Source organism: Heteronotia binoei, chromosome 13 (genome assembly GCF_032191835.1).
Source record: "Heteronotia binoei isolate CCM8104 ecotype False Entrance Well chromosome 13, APGP_CSIRO_Hbin_v1, whole genome shotgun sequence".
In the NCBI taxonomy this organism is placed as follows: domain Eukaryota; kingdom Metazoa; phylum Chordata; class Lepidosauria; order Squamata; family Gekkonidae; genus Heteronotia; species Heteronotia binoei.
In genome coordinates, this window is record NC_083235.1 from 28,496,619 (window position 1) to 28,509,729 (window position 13,111).

Consider the following 13,111-nt stretch of genomic DNA (forward strand, 5'->3'; position numbering starts at 1 on the left):
GCTCCTTCTCAAAAGCCCCTTTGACAAAGCTGTGCGGGAGAGGCAAACTTGGCGATAACGCTAGCAGCAGCCTTACCAGGCAAATCGGGCAAAGAGCAGCTCAGTTGCTGGCTGCACATGCTGGGAGGGTTGCAAGCAGGGAGGAAATGGGAGGGAGCTTGCCCAGGGCCCCTAAAGGTGTGGGGGCCCATAGGCCAGTGCCTACTTGGCCCAATTGTTAATCCAGCCCTGTCTGGGTCTCAACCCACAGGTTAGGAAACACTGCCCTAGATGGACCTGTGGACTCCTGTCATAGCCTAAGGGCCACCTGATCTTTCTTGCTTCATCCAGGATCTGCACCTTCTCTCCCTCCCCACCCTCACCCGAGGCCAGTAGTGTTCAATGTTGATCTTTTCCTTCCCAGCTCCTGTTTAACTTTCTTCTCCACGGCTTTAGCGGGTGGAATCTGCACGAGTGCCTGGACAGACTTTCTGGTCATGTGAGCAGCGGAGATGGGCCCGGCCAGGAGGCGTTTACGAGCTGCAGGGAAGGAGGAAGTTGTTGCAAAGAATTTGGTAACCGGGAACTTTTACTTCTTGCAGTAGTCCATGTGCCAGGAACCTTTATAAATATCTGTCGAGGAAATCAAAGAGACCAGAAGCTATAGGCACTGGGCATGAGCTCTGGATCTGTTTCTCCTAGCAACAGAAACACATTCTTCTTGGCCAAGTAAGTCACTTTCCATTTTTCAACTTTCTCGAGTTTTATTAACAGGAATCACAAGTCAAATTACACAGACTTCCAAAGTATTTTATTTTATTTTATTTTTGGCAGCTCTCTGTTTCTCCTGGAGTTACAGCCCTCTAAGTCAATGGGTTGAGAAAGAACGCAGCTAGGATGACAGTGCCGCCGAATTACCTTTCAATCTTAGTTTTATCTCGAAGGGAGCCATTAATTAGGGTTGCCAGCTTGGTCCACCACCCCCTGCTGCTACTGCACATTAGCAAGTTTTATCTGTGTGCCATACCCACCAGCAAATACCTGCCAATCAAGCCACTGTTAAAAGCATAGAAGCAGGACAGGTCCATTTCCCCTGGTCAGTTGGCAGACCTAAGATATGTGATCCGGTTTGCCACTGCTGCACCATAGAGAGAAGCTTAGCATGTTGGGGTGTACAGTGCAATCCCAGGGAATGACTCCAGTCCAACCCACTGAAATCAAAAGGTTTCATCTGGGAGTAAAGTAGGGAGTTTTTCTGGCTATGGAATTAAATATTGGGTGAAGCTTTCTTTACTTATTACTAGGAAATCATTTTTGCATGGTTACAGCTGTTTTATGGTGATCCTGTCGGGGGTTTGAGGAAAGTGACATTCAGGTTTGCCATTGCTTGCCTTTGTGTAGCAACCTGGGACTTCCTTGGTGGTCTCCCATCTCAATACTGACCAACGCCAACCCTGTTTAGCTGCTGAGATCTGACAAGATTGGGCTAGCTATTATTAAGGGCCATAGAATGGCACTGGTCAACAGGAGTCAAATGTATGGATGTATGGCTCCTCCGCTGTTCATATTCGTCTGCTCTTTGCACATGCACAAAGGAAATGTTTTCCTGTTGAGATGCTCTAGGGTTGAGTCTAGGCAATGGAGCCAGGCTGCAGTGGATGACTTTGGTTCAGTTTGGGTCCCAACTCTAGGGAGGTTTCAGCAGTAGGTGTGCCCTTGCCTCTTGTCTTCTGTCAGCAGGGTTACTAAGAGGCCTGGAGAAAAGCCATCCTGTTCCTTTATCAGAACCTTAATGTTTGGGATTGGACAACTGAAGCTTTTCATGGCACAGAGCTCAACAATTGCACCTTGTACATAACTTCCCATTAACAATCTATTAAACGGTCAAGCCAATTTCTTTCTCCAGGCCTGTTGGCAACCTTATCTGGCTATCAAATGCTTTAACAATGTTTAGGCATAAGTAGTAGGAAATGGGTCTTGAGGCTCAGGGTCCTGTTCAGACTGGAAACGGAACAAAGCTACACATACCTTTGGATTCTGGCAAGTTTTTACCATTGGACTTCCTGAACGTCCACCTTTCAGTTTTGGAAATCTGACCCTGAAATGTGCTTTTCAGTACCTCCTCCCCACATATGTTCCCCTGCGCACCTTGGGGAAGGGAAGAGAGAAAAATGCAGACAGGCAGATGCTGCCATTTGTGACTGACAGCCCATTTAGCTAGGAATACCATAAGCCTCTTGTTTGCTTCGGCAGAGAGAGGTGGGATGAATGGCTTGAGCAGCTGTGGGGGATGTCTTTTTAACAGGCACCTGTCTTTTAACAGACTCTTGGGCTGCAGACACAGTGGGATGATTCCCCCTTGCGCTGTCCTGGCAGCTGCAAATGCAGAGGCCTTTGCAGTGCAGTGGAAAGTGGAGCTTTTACGTGGGGTTTCCCCCTCACTTTCTCTCCCAAACCACAGCAGGCTTTTTGCAGGGTTAAAAAGGAAGAAGACAGTAGGAACATGACTGTCATCACAAGAGGAGACCATAGCAATGTATCTGTTACCAATAAACAAAAAACAAGCTGGCCCAAGGCCACCAGCAGCGTGGGGGATGATGCCAGATGTTGTTAGCCGCCCTGAGCCTGCCTAGGCGGGGAGGGCGGGATATAAATAAAATTTATTATTATGTGAGCAGGGAGATGAACAAACCCACACATCCCCATCCACTCTTTCCCCAAACCTTTTTTGGGTACAATCTTTCAGGAAAGATCCTACCCAAAGCAGGATTAGGCGAAACAACAGAGAAGTTGGAGAACACCTGGAAGGAGAATGGTGTCCTGACAGTGTCATATTGAAGCCCCCCCAAAAGCCACTGCAGTCGAGTTGGGGGGATCTGGAGAAAAATCTCCATGTGGCGGACTCACTGAGAGAGAAAAAATTGTCCTGCCCCTTTAAAGGAGGCTTCATAGGATGTTGTTTTAGCAGGTGATGTCATGACCTCCACGCCATGAGAAGCTTCAGCTGCCCGTTTCTATTCAGCCTCCATTAAAGCAGCAGGGGATTTCCCTCCCAGATCTGTGGCTAACCCTAGAACTATGCCGTATCTCAGCCGACCAGGGATCTTGATAGGATCCAGGAGAGTTGGGGCAGCCTTAGAAGACTTCAGCTTGTTGTCTATGCATACGCATGAGCCCCACTGTCCTTGGTGCACACGAGGAGGCCATGTCAGCTGCAAAAAACCACATATGTCCAGCAAAGAACTTTACAAACACTCTTAACCCGCTGTCCAAATGGGCATGTTGCTTGCTTGGAAGCAGGTTTCCAAAACTGAAATTGTTTCCCAACATTTCAGACAATCTAAATCTACCACATTCTGTTTAAAGTGGAATCCAGCTGTTCCATAACATAACCCTGGACTTACTTGGATTCCAACACAGCCTTATGCAACATGAAGCAAATGAGAGAGCCATCTTCCTATTTCACCTACATTCTTCCAGAATTACCCCACAATTGCTTTGCTTCTTGGCTTCTGCCTTCCTTTAGCAACTCTTTCCTGACCATGGCCCTCAGTTTGCAGGACCTGAGCAAGGCTGCTAAAAATAGGATGTTTTGGAGGACATTAATTCATAGGGTTGCCCAGGGCTTTTTTAAAAGCAGGAATGCACAGGAATGCAGTTCCGGCTGGCTTGGCATTAGTGGGTGTGGCCTAAAATGCAAATGAGTTTCCCCAGGGATTTCCCCCCCAACCAAAAAGCCCTGCATGAAACAATGTGACATCAGGGGGTGTGGCCTAATATGCAAATAAGTTCATGCTGGGCTTTTCTACCAAAGAAGCCCTGGGGTTGCCATAAACTGGAAGTCATTTGACAACACCTCCCTCCCTCTCTCTCTCTCTCTCTCTCTCTCTCTCTCTCTCTCTCTCTCTCTCACACACACACACACACACACACACACACAAAACAAACAAGGTTTAGCTCAGTGGGATTTTGAGGGAATGATCAAAAGTACTTGCTATGATATTCCAGGCATGGTGCTTTTATTGGAAGAGCTGATATGCATCCAACCTTTTATTGGAAGAGCTGATATGCATCCAACCTTGGGATAGGACACTGGGGTCTTTCTAGGGTTGCCAACCTCCAGGCAGGACCTCCCAAAATTAGAACAGATCACCAGGCAAGAGTGATCGGTTTTCCTAGAGAAAATGGCTGCTTTGCAGGCTGCATTATACCCCACTGAAGTCCCACCCTCCTCCAAACTCTCCATCCCCAAAATCTCCAGGTATGCAACCCTAGGTCTTTCCTGACATAAGTTTAAGTCTTTGCAGCTGTGGGGCAGAAATTTAACATGTAATATCCCCCCTATGCATTTCTCTCCTAGAAAGACCACAAGTGACCTATTGCATGAGTCTGTTGTGCAATTGCTGAAAGAACACAGTCTTTGTGGATAAAGACATTCCACTGTAAATCCAGCTCTGTTTAGATCTAGCACATTCTCAGCCGATGTATTAAACAAAGAAATAAATCACTGCTAGTGTTAGGGGCCTGTAGCCCCACCCCCCCACCCCCATCTGCATCTTGACCTGCAGACCATGGACAAACCATTTTCCTTCCTCTCCACTGGCCCATCTCCAAGCCATGCTCCTTCCATTGCCCACCTTCTCCTTCCCCACACCATCCCTCCTAGAGCAAGTCTTCAAGGGCAGCCAATAGCCCAATCCTGTGACTGTTTATCAGAAGCAAGGCTCACTGAGTTCAAAGGGGTTACTGCTACGCAACTTCAAATAGGAATGCTAGTGGAGGAGGGAAAAAAACACATCCTGCCCCTTTAACAGAGATCTAACAGGTATGGGGGGTGGGGGTGGCGGCCAGTGGAAGCTTTTCCTGGCATAGAGGTACTAGGGATGCCAGCCTCCAGTTGGGACCTATTAAAGCTCATCATCACCAGAATACAGAAACTAGTTCTGCTGGAGAAAAGGAGGTCTGTGGCATTGCACCCCACTGAGGCCCCTGTCCTCCCCAGGCTCACCCCCAGATCTCCAAGAATTTCCCAACCTGGATCTGACAACCAGCTCAGCTGGAGAAAATGGATGCTTTGGGGGTTGCAATCTATGGCACTGCACCTCACTGAAGTCCCTGTCCTCCCCAGGCTCCACCCCCAGATCTCCAAGAATTTCCCAACCTGGATCTGACAACCAGCTCAGCTGGAGAAAATGGATGCTTTGGGGGTTGCAATCTATGGCACTGCACCTCACTGAAGTCCCTGTCCTCCCCAGGCTCCACCCCCAGATCTCCAAGAATTTCCCAACCTGGATCTGACAACCAGCTCAGCTGGAGAAAATGGATGCTTTGGGGGTTGCAATCTATGGCACTGCACCTCACTGAAGTCCCTGTCCTCCCCAGGCTCCACCCCCAGATCTCCAAGAATGTTTCAACCTGGATCTGGCAACCCTACCCCCATCCCCCTCTGATGGCCAGGGGGGAACCTGGCAACTCTAAAACTGCATCACCTGATCATCAAACTGATAGAGTTGCCAGCCTCTGGGTGGTGGCTAAAGATCTTCTAGAATTACAACTGGTCTCCAGGTTATGGAGATCAGTACCCTGGAAAAAATGGCTGCTTTGGAAGGTGGACTCTGCAGCATTATACTCCACTGAGGTCCCTCCCCAAACCATGCCTTCTCTAGGCTCTGTCCCCCAAATCTCCAGGTATTTCCCAGCCCAGAGCTGGCAACCCTGTGATCAAGAGACAGCTGCTGGGGCAAAGTTGCCATCCCAATTCCATCATCACAACCACTTCTGGGGTGGAGCTGCTGTGCTCTGCCTCTTCCCCCAAATCTGCCTGGGCCTTCAATAGCTCTTGCTGTCTTTGCAAAGAAGCCACTTCTTGTCGATGCCAGTGGCAGCCATCTTGAGAACAGCTGCTGAACAGTAAAGAGTGTCTTTACAAAGAGAGCTGCACCTGCTGAGGGCTTGCCCTTTCCCTGGCACCACTTGGCTGCCACACTCTTTGAAGAGCGCAGTGTTTTAGCACCGCCCGGCTGCTTTCAAACCGAAAGTGGCCACCGCACTATTTGGAGGCTTCCACAGAAGCCCACAAATAGTGTGGCGGCTGCTTTCGGCGTAAAAGTGGCCAGGAGCAGCAGGGGGAAAGCAGCAGTGCAGCAGCACTCTTGTGCGCCACCCGTCGCCCTGCATGATGACATCACTAGTGACATAATTTGGCCAGGTGGGGTTATGCAAGGGTGGGAAAAAAAAGCAAAAGGGGCTTTGTGGGGGAGGCACAGCACAGGGGTCTGCTGGTAGCGGCAGAACCCCTAGCGTCAGGCCTGGCTGGGAGGGGTTGTAAAACTGATTCGAAGTGGTAGGGGGCTGGGAAGAGTGGGGCTGCGGCTTCTAGTCAGTTTCACTGGAAATTGGCTAGAAGCCACAAGGGGTGGGGAAAGCTGAGCTGTGGTTTCTATTCAGTTTCACTGGAAGCGCAGGCGGCTAGGGAATCATGTCAGGCAGCCTGGAAAAATGAACCAAACAACATGCCAAGATAAAAGGCCAGTTTATTTTCATGTTTGGGTGCAGTGGAATCAGACGAACTGGTTCAGAACGACCCATGAATTGGCCATTTTTAGCACAAATCATGATTCGTGGTTCAGTTCATGCCCATCTGTGACGACAGACTTTAATATCAGAGCAACTGAGGGGGTTCATATGTGTAGCTGGTTCACATTTCCTCTATCTCTTCTCAGAGTGGTCCTCCTGCAAAACTAGGTGCCTGGTGGTTCAGTGTTTGGCAACTGCAGTGCCCGGGGTTTGGACACGTCATGCCCCTTCCTAGAACTCTGCAGAAACTATTCTGCCTGTTGGCCAAGTCACATCTTCCTCTTTTTTCAGAAGAACCGCTCAGAATTGTGTCAGCCTTGGAAGATAGGGACCTCTAGTTAGGGAGGCCAACTTCTCGACTGGCACCCACAGCTATGTTTTTAAGAGTGGCTGGATTTGCAAGCATTATTCTGCAATGCACCACGTGCTAATTTCAGCACATCAAGATACTGCTGAAAGCGCAATACGAGGCCGGGCCAGGTTTCTTTTTCTGGTTTGTTGGCAGCAATAAGGAGAAGAAAAACATACCACAATGGGTATCTCCTTTCATCATTGGGGGAGATTCCTGTGTATGTGTCTCCAGTGCTGCTTTCACATGTAGGTTCTTCTCCAGTTTGGCTTCCAAACTGAGTGCTTTTGACAGGAAGGGGTGAGGACTCACAACATCATACTCAAAGCTGTCATTCCCCAGCCTCAGTAGGTTCTTTCCCCAGCCTGCTTTGTTCCAATTGATCACACCATCAGGATGGAAAGCTGCCCTGCCAAGTTTATGCTTACACTGGTGCCATTTTCCTGTGGTTGGCCCCTCATGGATGCCATTTTCCTCACCGTGCCATAGGGTTGCCAGGTCTGGAGGGATGGAGGAGAACTTACTGGGAACAGGAGGGAAGACATGCCTACAACACCATGTGATGTACCTACAAACCCCAGAAGTGACAGGCATGTTGGAAACTTAACATAAGAACATAAGAGAAGCCATGTTGGATCAGACCAATGGCCTGTCCAGTCCAACACTCTGTCACACAGTGGCCAAATAAACCAGGTGCCATCAGGAGGTCCATCAGTGGGGCCAGAGCAGTAGAACCCCTCCCACTATTGCCCCCCCAAGCACCAAAAATACAGAGCATCACTTGCCCCAGACAGAGCGTTTCATCAACACCCACAGTGGCTAATAGCTACTGGTGGACGTCTGCTCCATATATTTATCCAATCCTCTCATGAAGCCATCTATGCATGTAGCTGCCACCACCTCCTGTGGCAGTGAATTCCATGTGTTAATCATCCTTTGGGTGAAGAAGTACTTCCTTTCATCCATTCTAAGCCAACTGCTTTTATCCATTCTAACCAAACTTTGGGGGAGATGCTCTGGTTTGTGGGCAAAACCTCTGTAGTAGAATTCTAGGCATGTCAGGTTTATTTCTGGCTTCTTGCCTGTTTGTGGGGGTAAATCCCCCCCCCAAGAGGAAAGAGAGAATTAAATCAGTGCTGTGGTGATAACTGCTGCTGAAATAATGTTATTATTAATCAGAACAGCCAACCAGTTATCTAGTGTCCAATCAGAAGTTCTACTGGGCAGGAACCCCATCTGGTCATGTTCACTCTCAAAAAATACTTTGTGCACACCAAGAAAGGTGTCAGTGGATATCATGGTGTCCATGGGTGACATGCTGGGCACCTCTGTTCTATAAGCAATAACAGACTTTAAAAAAAAAAAACCTTTGGGGGCATGGTGGTGAAAAAAATGGGAGGGGAAATGGTGGCTGATGGTGGGAAGTGTGCAGAAGACTCCAGTGAGGAAGGTGCATGCCTCTGCACAGTGATAATGAATGAAAAAGGGAGCAGTGGGGTTGCCAACTCCCAGGTGAAAATTCCTGGCGATTCAGGGGTAGAACATGAGGCAGGGAGGGGTTGGGGAAGAGAAGGCCCTCATCAGGGTATAATGCCACAGAGCCCCCACTCCTAGCAGCCATTTTGCCCAAGGGAATGGATCTCTGCAGCCTGGAGGTCAGCTGGGATTCCAGGAAAACCCCAGGTCCCCCTGGAGGTCAGCAATCCTACAGAGAATTCTTGTAATATGGAAGCCTGAGTGTTACTTGAATAGTCCCCACTATGCCGGTTGGTTGCACCGGAATTCGTGAAGGCCTGTTTTGGTTTGCCACACAGCCAAGGATCTCTGTAGAATTCAGCGAAGGGCAAGCCTCTGTCTACCTCCCCCACGATCCCAGCTCAGGCTTGAAAAGGCAGCCAACCAGGTAGAGGAGGGAACCAATTAGACAAGATTTGGAGATGTCTGTTTCCCTGGCAACGTCCCAATTAGGCCTAAGAAGGAAAGAATTGGGTTGCGCTTTGATCTGGCTTCCCTGGAGGAAGCTGGGATTTGAAGGGAGTGCCTGATGCATGGAAAGCCAGTGGCAGGCCTCTGGCTTCAGGCTGCTTGGCAAGGAGGCCTTGTTTTGCTGGGGCTGGGCCCACTTCTCTCTTCTGTGCAGAGAAGCCCTCATTCCAGACAGAGCAAACAGGCCCTGCCTCAGAAAACTCTGTCGTCCCAAGGGAGGAGGTTCATAAGTCTGGGAAAGCAAAGCATACCGAGCCAAAGCAGCCAAGTGAACAGAGGGTTGGATTGCTGGGTTTAAATCTTCACACAGTTACAAACCTCACTGAGGGACTTCGGCCAAGTCACTCTTTCTTTGCCTCTTACCTCCTTTACTGAGTTGACATTAGGGTTGCCAGGCAGTGCCTGGTAATCAGGAGGGATGCGGGAAGGGATGTATGGGCCCCATGATGCTGGTTATAACGTCATGTCCAGGGGTAATTTTGTAGAAAAAGAGGTGCCAGAGCTCTTTGCAGAACTCATTTGCATATGCCACACACACCCTGACATCACCGGAAGGGGTACTAAATTATATCAGTTCAGCATCTACCTTAAAATGCTTCTTGAATTATAATGGTAATAATAAAACTTTACTCCCATCATACTTTTAAAATTACTTTCTCCTGGGTGGCCATGACATGATGAAGATTTCCATATGTCTTTTATATGTTTGGGTTATTTTCTTATTTTTTGGTGGGGAAAAATATTAAAAAGTTTGTCAAATCTTAAAGTTCAGCAAAATTCTCACAGGGGGTTTGAACCATGGAGCCCAGAATCAAATATCTGTGGGGGAGGTTTAAAAAAAGAAAGAGCACAATAAAAGTTAGAGGTTCCGGAGCTCCTGCTCAAAATGAGGCCTGATCATGTCACTTCTGGTTTTAAAAGTACACTACGGAAAATGAAGGTCTTTTCCTGAAATACCAGTTCCTAGAGAGAGAAAATAACAGGCAATGCGGCCTGGTAGAGGCAACCATTTGTGAATGCTGCAGTCAGCTAGCAGGGGCCCAATCACTCTTTAAAGCAGCAGGATACAAAGACAGCCATATTCTGTTGTTTGTCCCGGCTAGGCTTCCCAACCCTCCCGCCCTGGCGGGGGACCCCAGGATTTCCACCCTCTTCCCCCGCTCCCCCAAAAAATGGAAGCAAGGGGAGAGGGGGGAAACGGAGCCGGGGAGCGGACGAGGCCGCTGCGCCGCACTGCTGCCGCCCCCTCCCCGCCCACCGCAGTTGCTCCTCCGAGATGGGCCCAGGCTGAGCCCATCTTGGAGGAGCAGCCAAGAGGCAGCAGCAGCATAGGGGAGGGCGGGGCAGGCCAGGAGCATGGCGAGCCGTGAATCCGGGCCCTTCTAGGACCCGGACATGCGGCTCGCCACACCCCCGGCCCGCCTCCAGCCCCCCCTCCGCTTCCACCCCAGAGGCGGAGCGGGCAAGGCCGCCGCTGCCACCTCTTCTCTGCTCGCCGTGGCTGCTTCTCCGAGATGGGCTCAGGCTGAGCCCATCTCGGAGGAGCAGCCACGGCGAGCGGAGAAGAGGCGGCAGTGGCGAGGCAGCTCACCACGCTCCCCAGCGCCGTTTCCCCCCTCCCCCTAGCTCCACCCCAGTGTCTCCTGGCTCCACCCCCAAAGTCCCCAGATATTTTTGGGGTTGGACTTGGGAACCCTAGTCCCGGCATCTGATAATTGCGGACCCCCTGCCTCTTAACTGGGAGCTCTATCTAAGAGCCATTGATAACTCTGCCAGGCTAAGAGCCATGGGAGCTCAATGGGAGCTCTGAACACTTAGCAATCATAGCATTTTTAAAGAAGCCAGTCCAGTTAGAAGCCATCGCAAAAACCTGAAAAAAGGGAATCCCTGTAATGACTTGCACTGTCTTTTGCCAGCCTTGAAGCCACAACCAATCACAGAGACAAAAACCCTCACATTCTCAAATATGTTTGCTTGATCCCTTCTTTTCTTCTGTTTCCTCTAGGCACAAAATTGGTCCAGTACCTCCCAGTTTTTTAGCAGGTATAGGCTGCAACCGCTGCATCCCAAGATGGAGAATGTCATGGACAATTTCTCCTGTTATGACCCCTCCATCGTTGGCTACCGCTACGTGTCGGTCAGTTGGGGCATCGTGGTGACGATCCTCGGCACAGTGGGCAATGTGCTGACACTGCTGGCCTATGCGGTGGAGCCCAAGCTGCAGACCCGCTTCAACCTGCTGATTGTCAACTTGACTTTAGCCGACTTGCTTTACTGCACCTTCCTGCAGCCCTTCTCTGTCGATTCCTACCTTCACCTCTACTGGCGGGCAGGCCCCAACTTCTGCCGTGTCTTCGGGATGTTGCTCTTCGTCTCCAACTCGGTCTCCATCTTAACCCTCTGCCTCATCGCCATCAGCCGATATCTCCTCATCGCCAATACGGCCCTCTTTGACCGGCTCTTTTCCCGCCTCAAAATGATACTCGTCTGCCTGATCACCTGGGTCATTGGGTTTGCCAGCTTTGCCCCCCTGTGGTCTGTTTATGTATTGGTGCCCAAAGTCTGTACCTGTAGCTTCCACCGCCTCCGAGGCCGGCCCTACACCACCATCCTCATGGGCTTCTACTTTGTGGTAGCCCTCAGCTGCGTTGGCATTTTCTACTTCCTCATCCATCGCAAAGTCAAGGGGGCTGCCCAGGCCCTGGAGCAATACAAGCTGAAGAAAGCCAGCCTGAAGGGAACCCAAGAAGCTGGAACCAGCTCAGCAACACCAAGAGACTGCCAAGAACTCGACAGCGGGGTCGATAGCGCGGGGCCTTCTCAACAGTCCTGTGAGGGTCTGGCCTCTGAGCCGACTTCCAAAACCTCTGTTCCTTCAGCTCCCGAGGACAGTGGAACTAATCCTGTGCCTCAGCCTGTTGCCCCACCAAAGAAGGCAGCTGCTTGCAAGCCAAAGGATAGCAACACGGAATTCCGCCGGGTGACTCGCATGTGTTTCGTGGTCTTCATTTTCTTTGTCGTGTGCTACATCCCCTTCATGTTGCTCAACATCTTCGATGCCAAAAACCGGGCCCCCGTTGTCCTGCACATGATCGCGGCCAACCTCACGTGGCTGAACAGCTGCATCAATCCGGTGCTGTATGCCGCTATGAACCGCCAGTTCCGCGAGGCCTACAGAGGGGTGCTCTACAACGTCACACAGCGGCTTCACCGGTGTCGCTAACCAGAAGCACGCTATTCTCTGTCTCTGAGAACCTCCTCTAACCCTGGTTTGTCCACAGTTTCAGAGGTCACCAGGAAGTAGCCTGGAATGTCACAGCAGTTGGCATTCATTGATCCTCCACCACTTCTTGAAGCTGCTGGGGGGAATCCTGTTGTGAGATTAGTAGCCAGTGATGGAACTCTTTGGCCTTACTGGACCTCAAGGAATGAAAGGAACCGCTGCTCCTTCACAGAGCCTCTTGTGGACAAACACCTACAAGTTCTCTTTTTCAATAAGCACAGACACTGAAACCATTGCCTAGCTTGCACATTATTGTTTGCATATATTGTTTTTATTGTATTTTTATATCTATATTTTTTCACACATATATACATATACAGGACCAGCCCTGCCACTAGGCAAACTAAGCGATTGCCTAGGCAGCTGACCTTCTGGGGGCACTGAATTGGGTGCCCCCCATGTGACTTGGTGATGTTACCAGTGCAGGGGTGGGGGTGCCAGAAGTTAGTCTTGTCTAGGGTGCCAGACAGTCTAGGGCTGGCCCTGTACATATAAATAGCCATATTTCTGTCTCACATCCTCCACAATTCTTGGCGGTGGCACAGAACCCAGAAAATAACCTACCTCTTAAGACTCTCTAGGGATGTCATTTTCCTGCTAGGGGAGGACTTCCTGCCTCCTAGCTCCTGTTTCCTGCCACTGCTCCTACACCAGCAGGAGAAAAATAATGTAAAGTAACCTGTTGGCGGAGACACTATGATTTCACTTTCCAGAAGCGATGTCACTCTGGTCTAGGGATCACTGGAAACTGTGGTTTTACCACAGAGTTTCTGGCAATTCCTAGAGTGATATGATGACACTTCTATGTTTCCCCCAGAAGTGAGGTCATGCCATCACCAATGGCAACCCCGCATCCCTGGCCTCCTGGTTCCCACCAGTTGCTGAGCCATATGTTGATATGCAGAGCATCAAGGAGAGCAATAAGATTCCTCCAATTA

At 50.0% G+C, this 13,111-nt stretch overlaps 1 protein-coding gene across 1 annotated transcript; it reads left to right on the forward strand.

Annotated features, from left to right (window-relative positions):
* Positions 1 to 10,943: 10,943 nt before the first annotated feature.
* Positions 10,944 to 12,117, forward strand: GPR84 (G protein-coupled receptor 84). The gene has a single exon (XM_060252552.1). It carries the CDS (start codon positions 10,962 to 10,964, stop codon positions 12,111 to 12,113), a length of 1,152 nt encoding a protein of 383 aa, XP_060108535.1. The 5' UTR covers positions 10,944 to 10,961; the 3' UTR covers positions 12,114 to 12,117.
* The last annotated feature ends 994 nt before the right edge of the window (positions 12,118 to 13,111 follow it).

What these genes read in the sequence shown, in the direction of transcription:
- GPR84 (XM_060252552.1), top strand. Translation starts at nt 10,962, where the DNA reads ATGGAGAATGTCATGGACAATTTCTCCTGTTATGACCCCTCCATCGTT.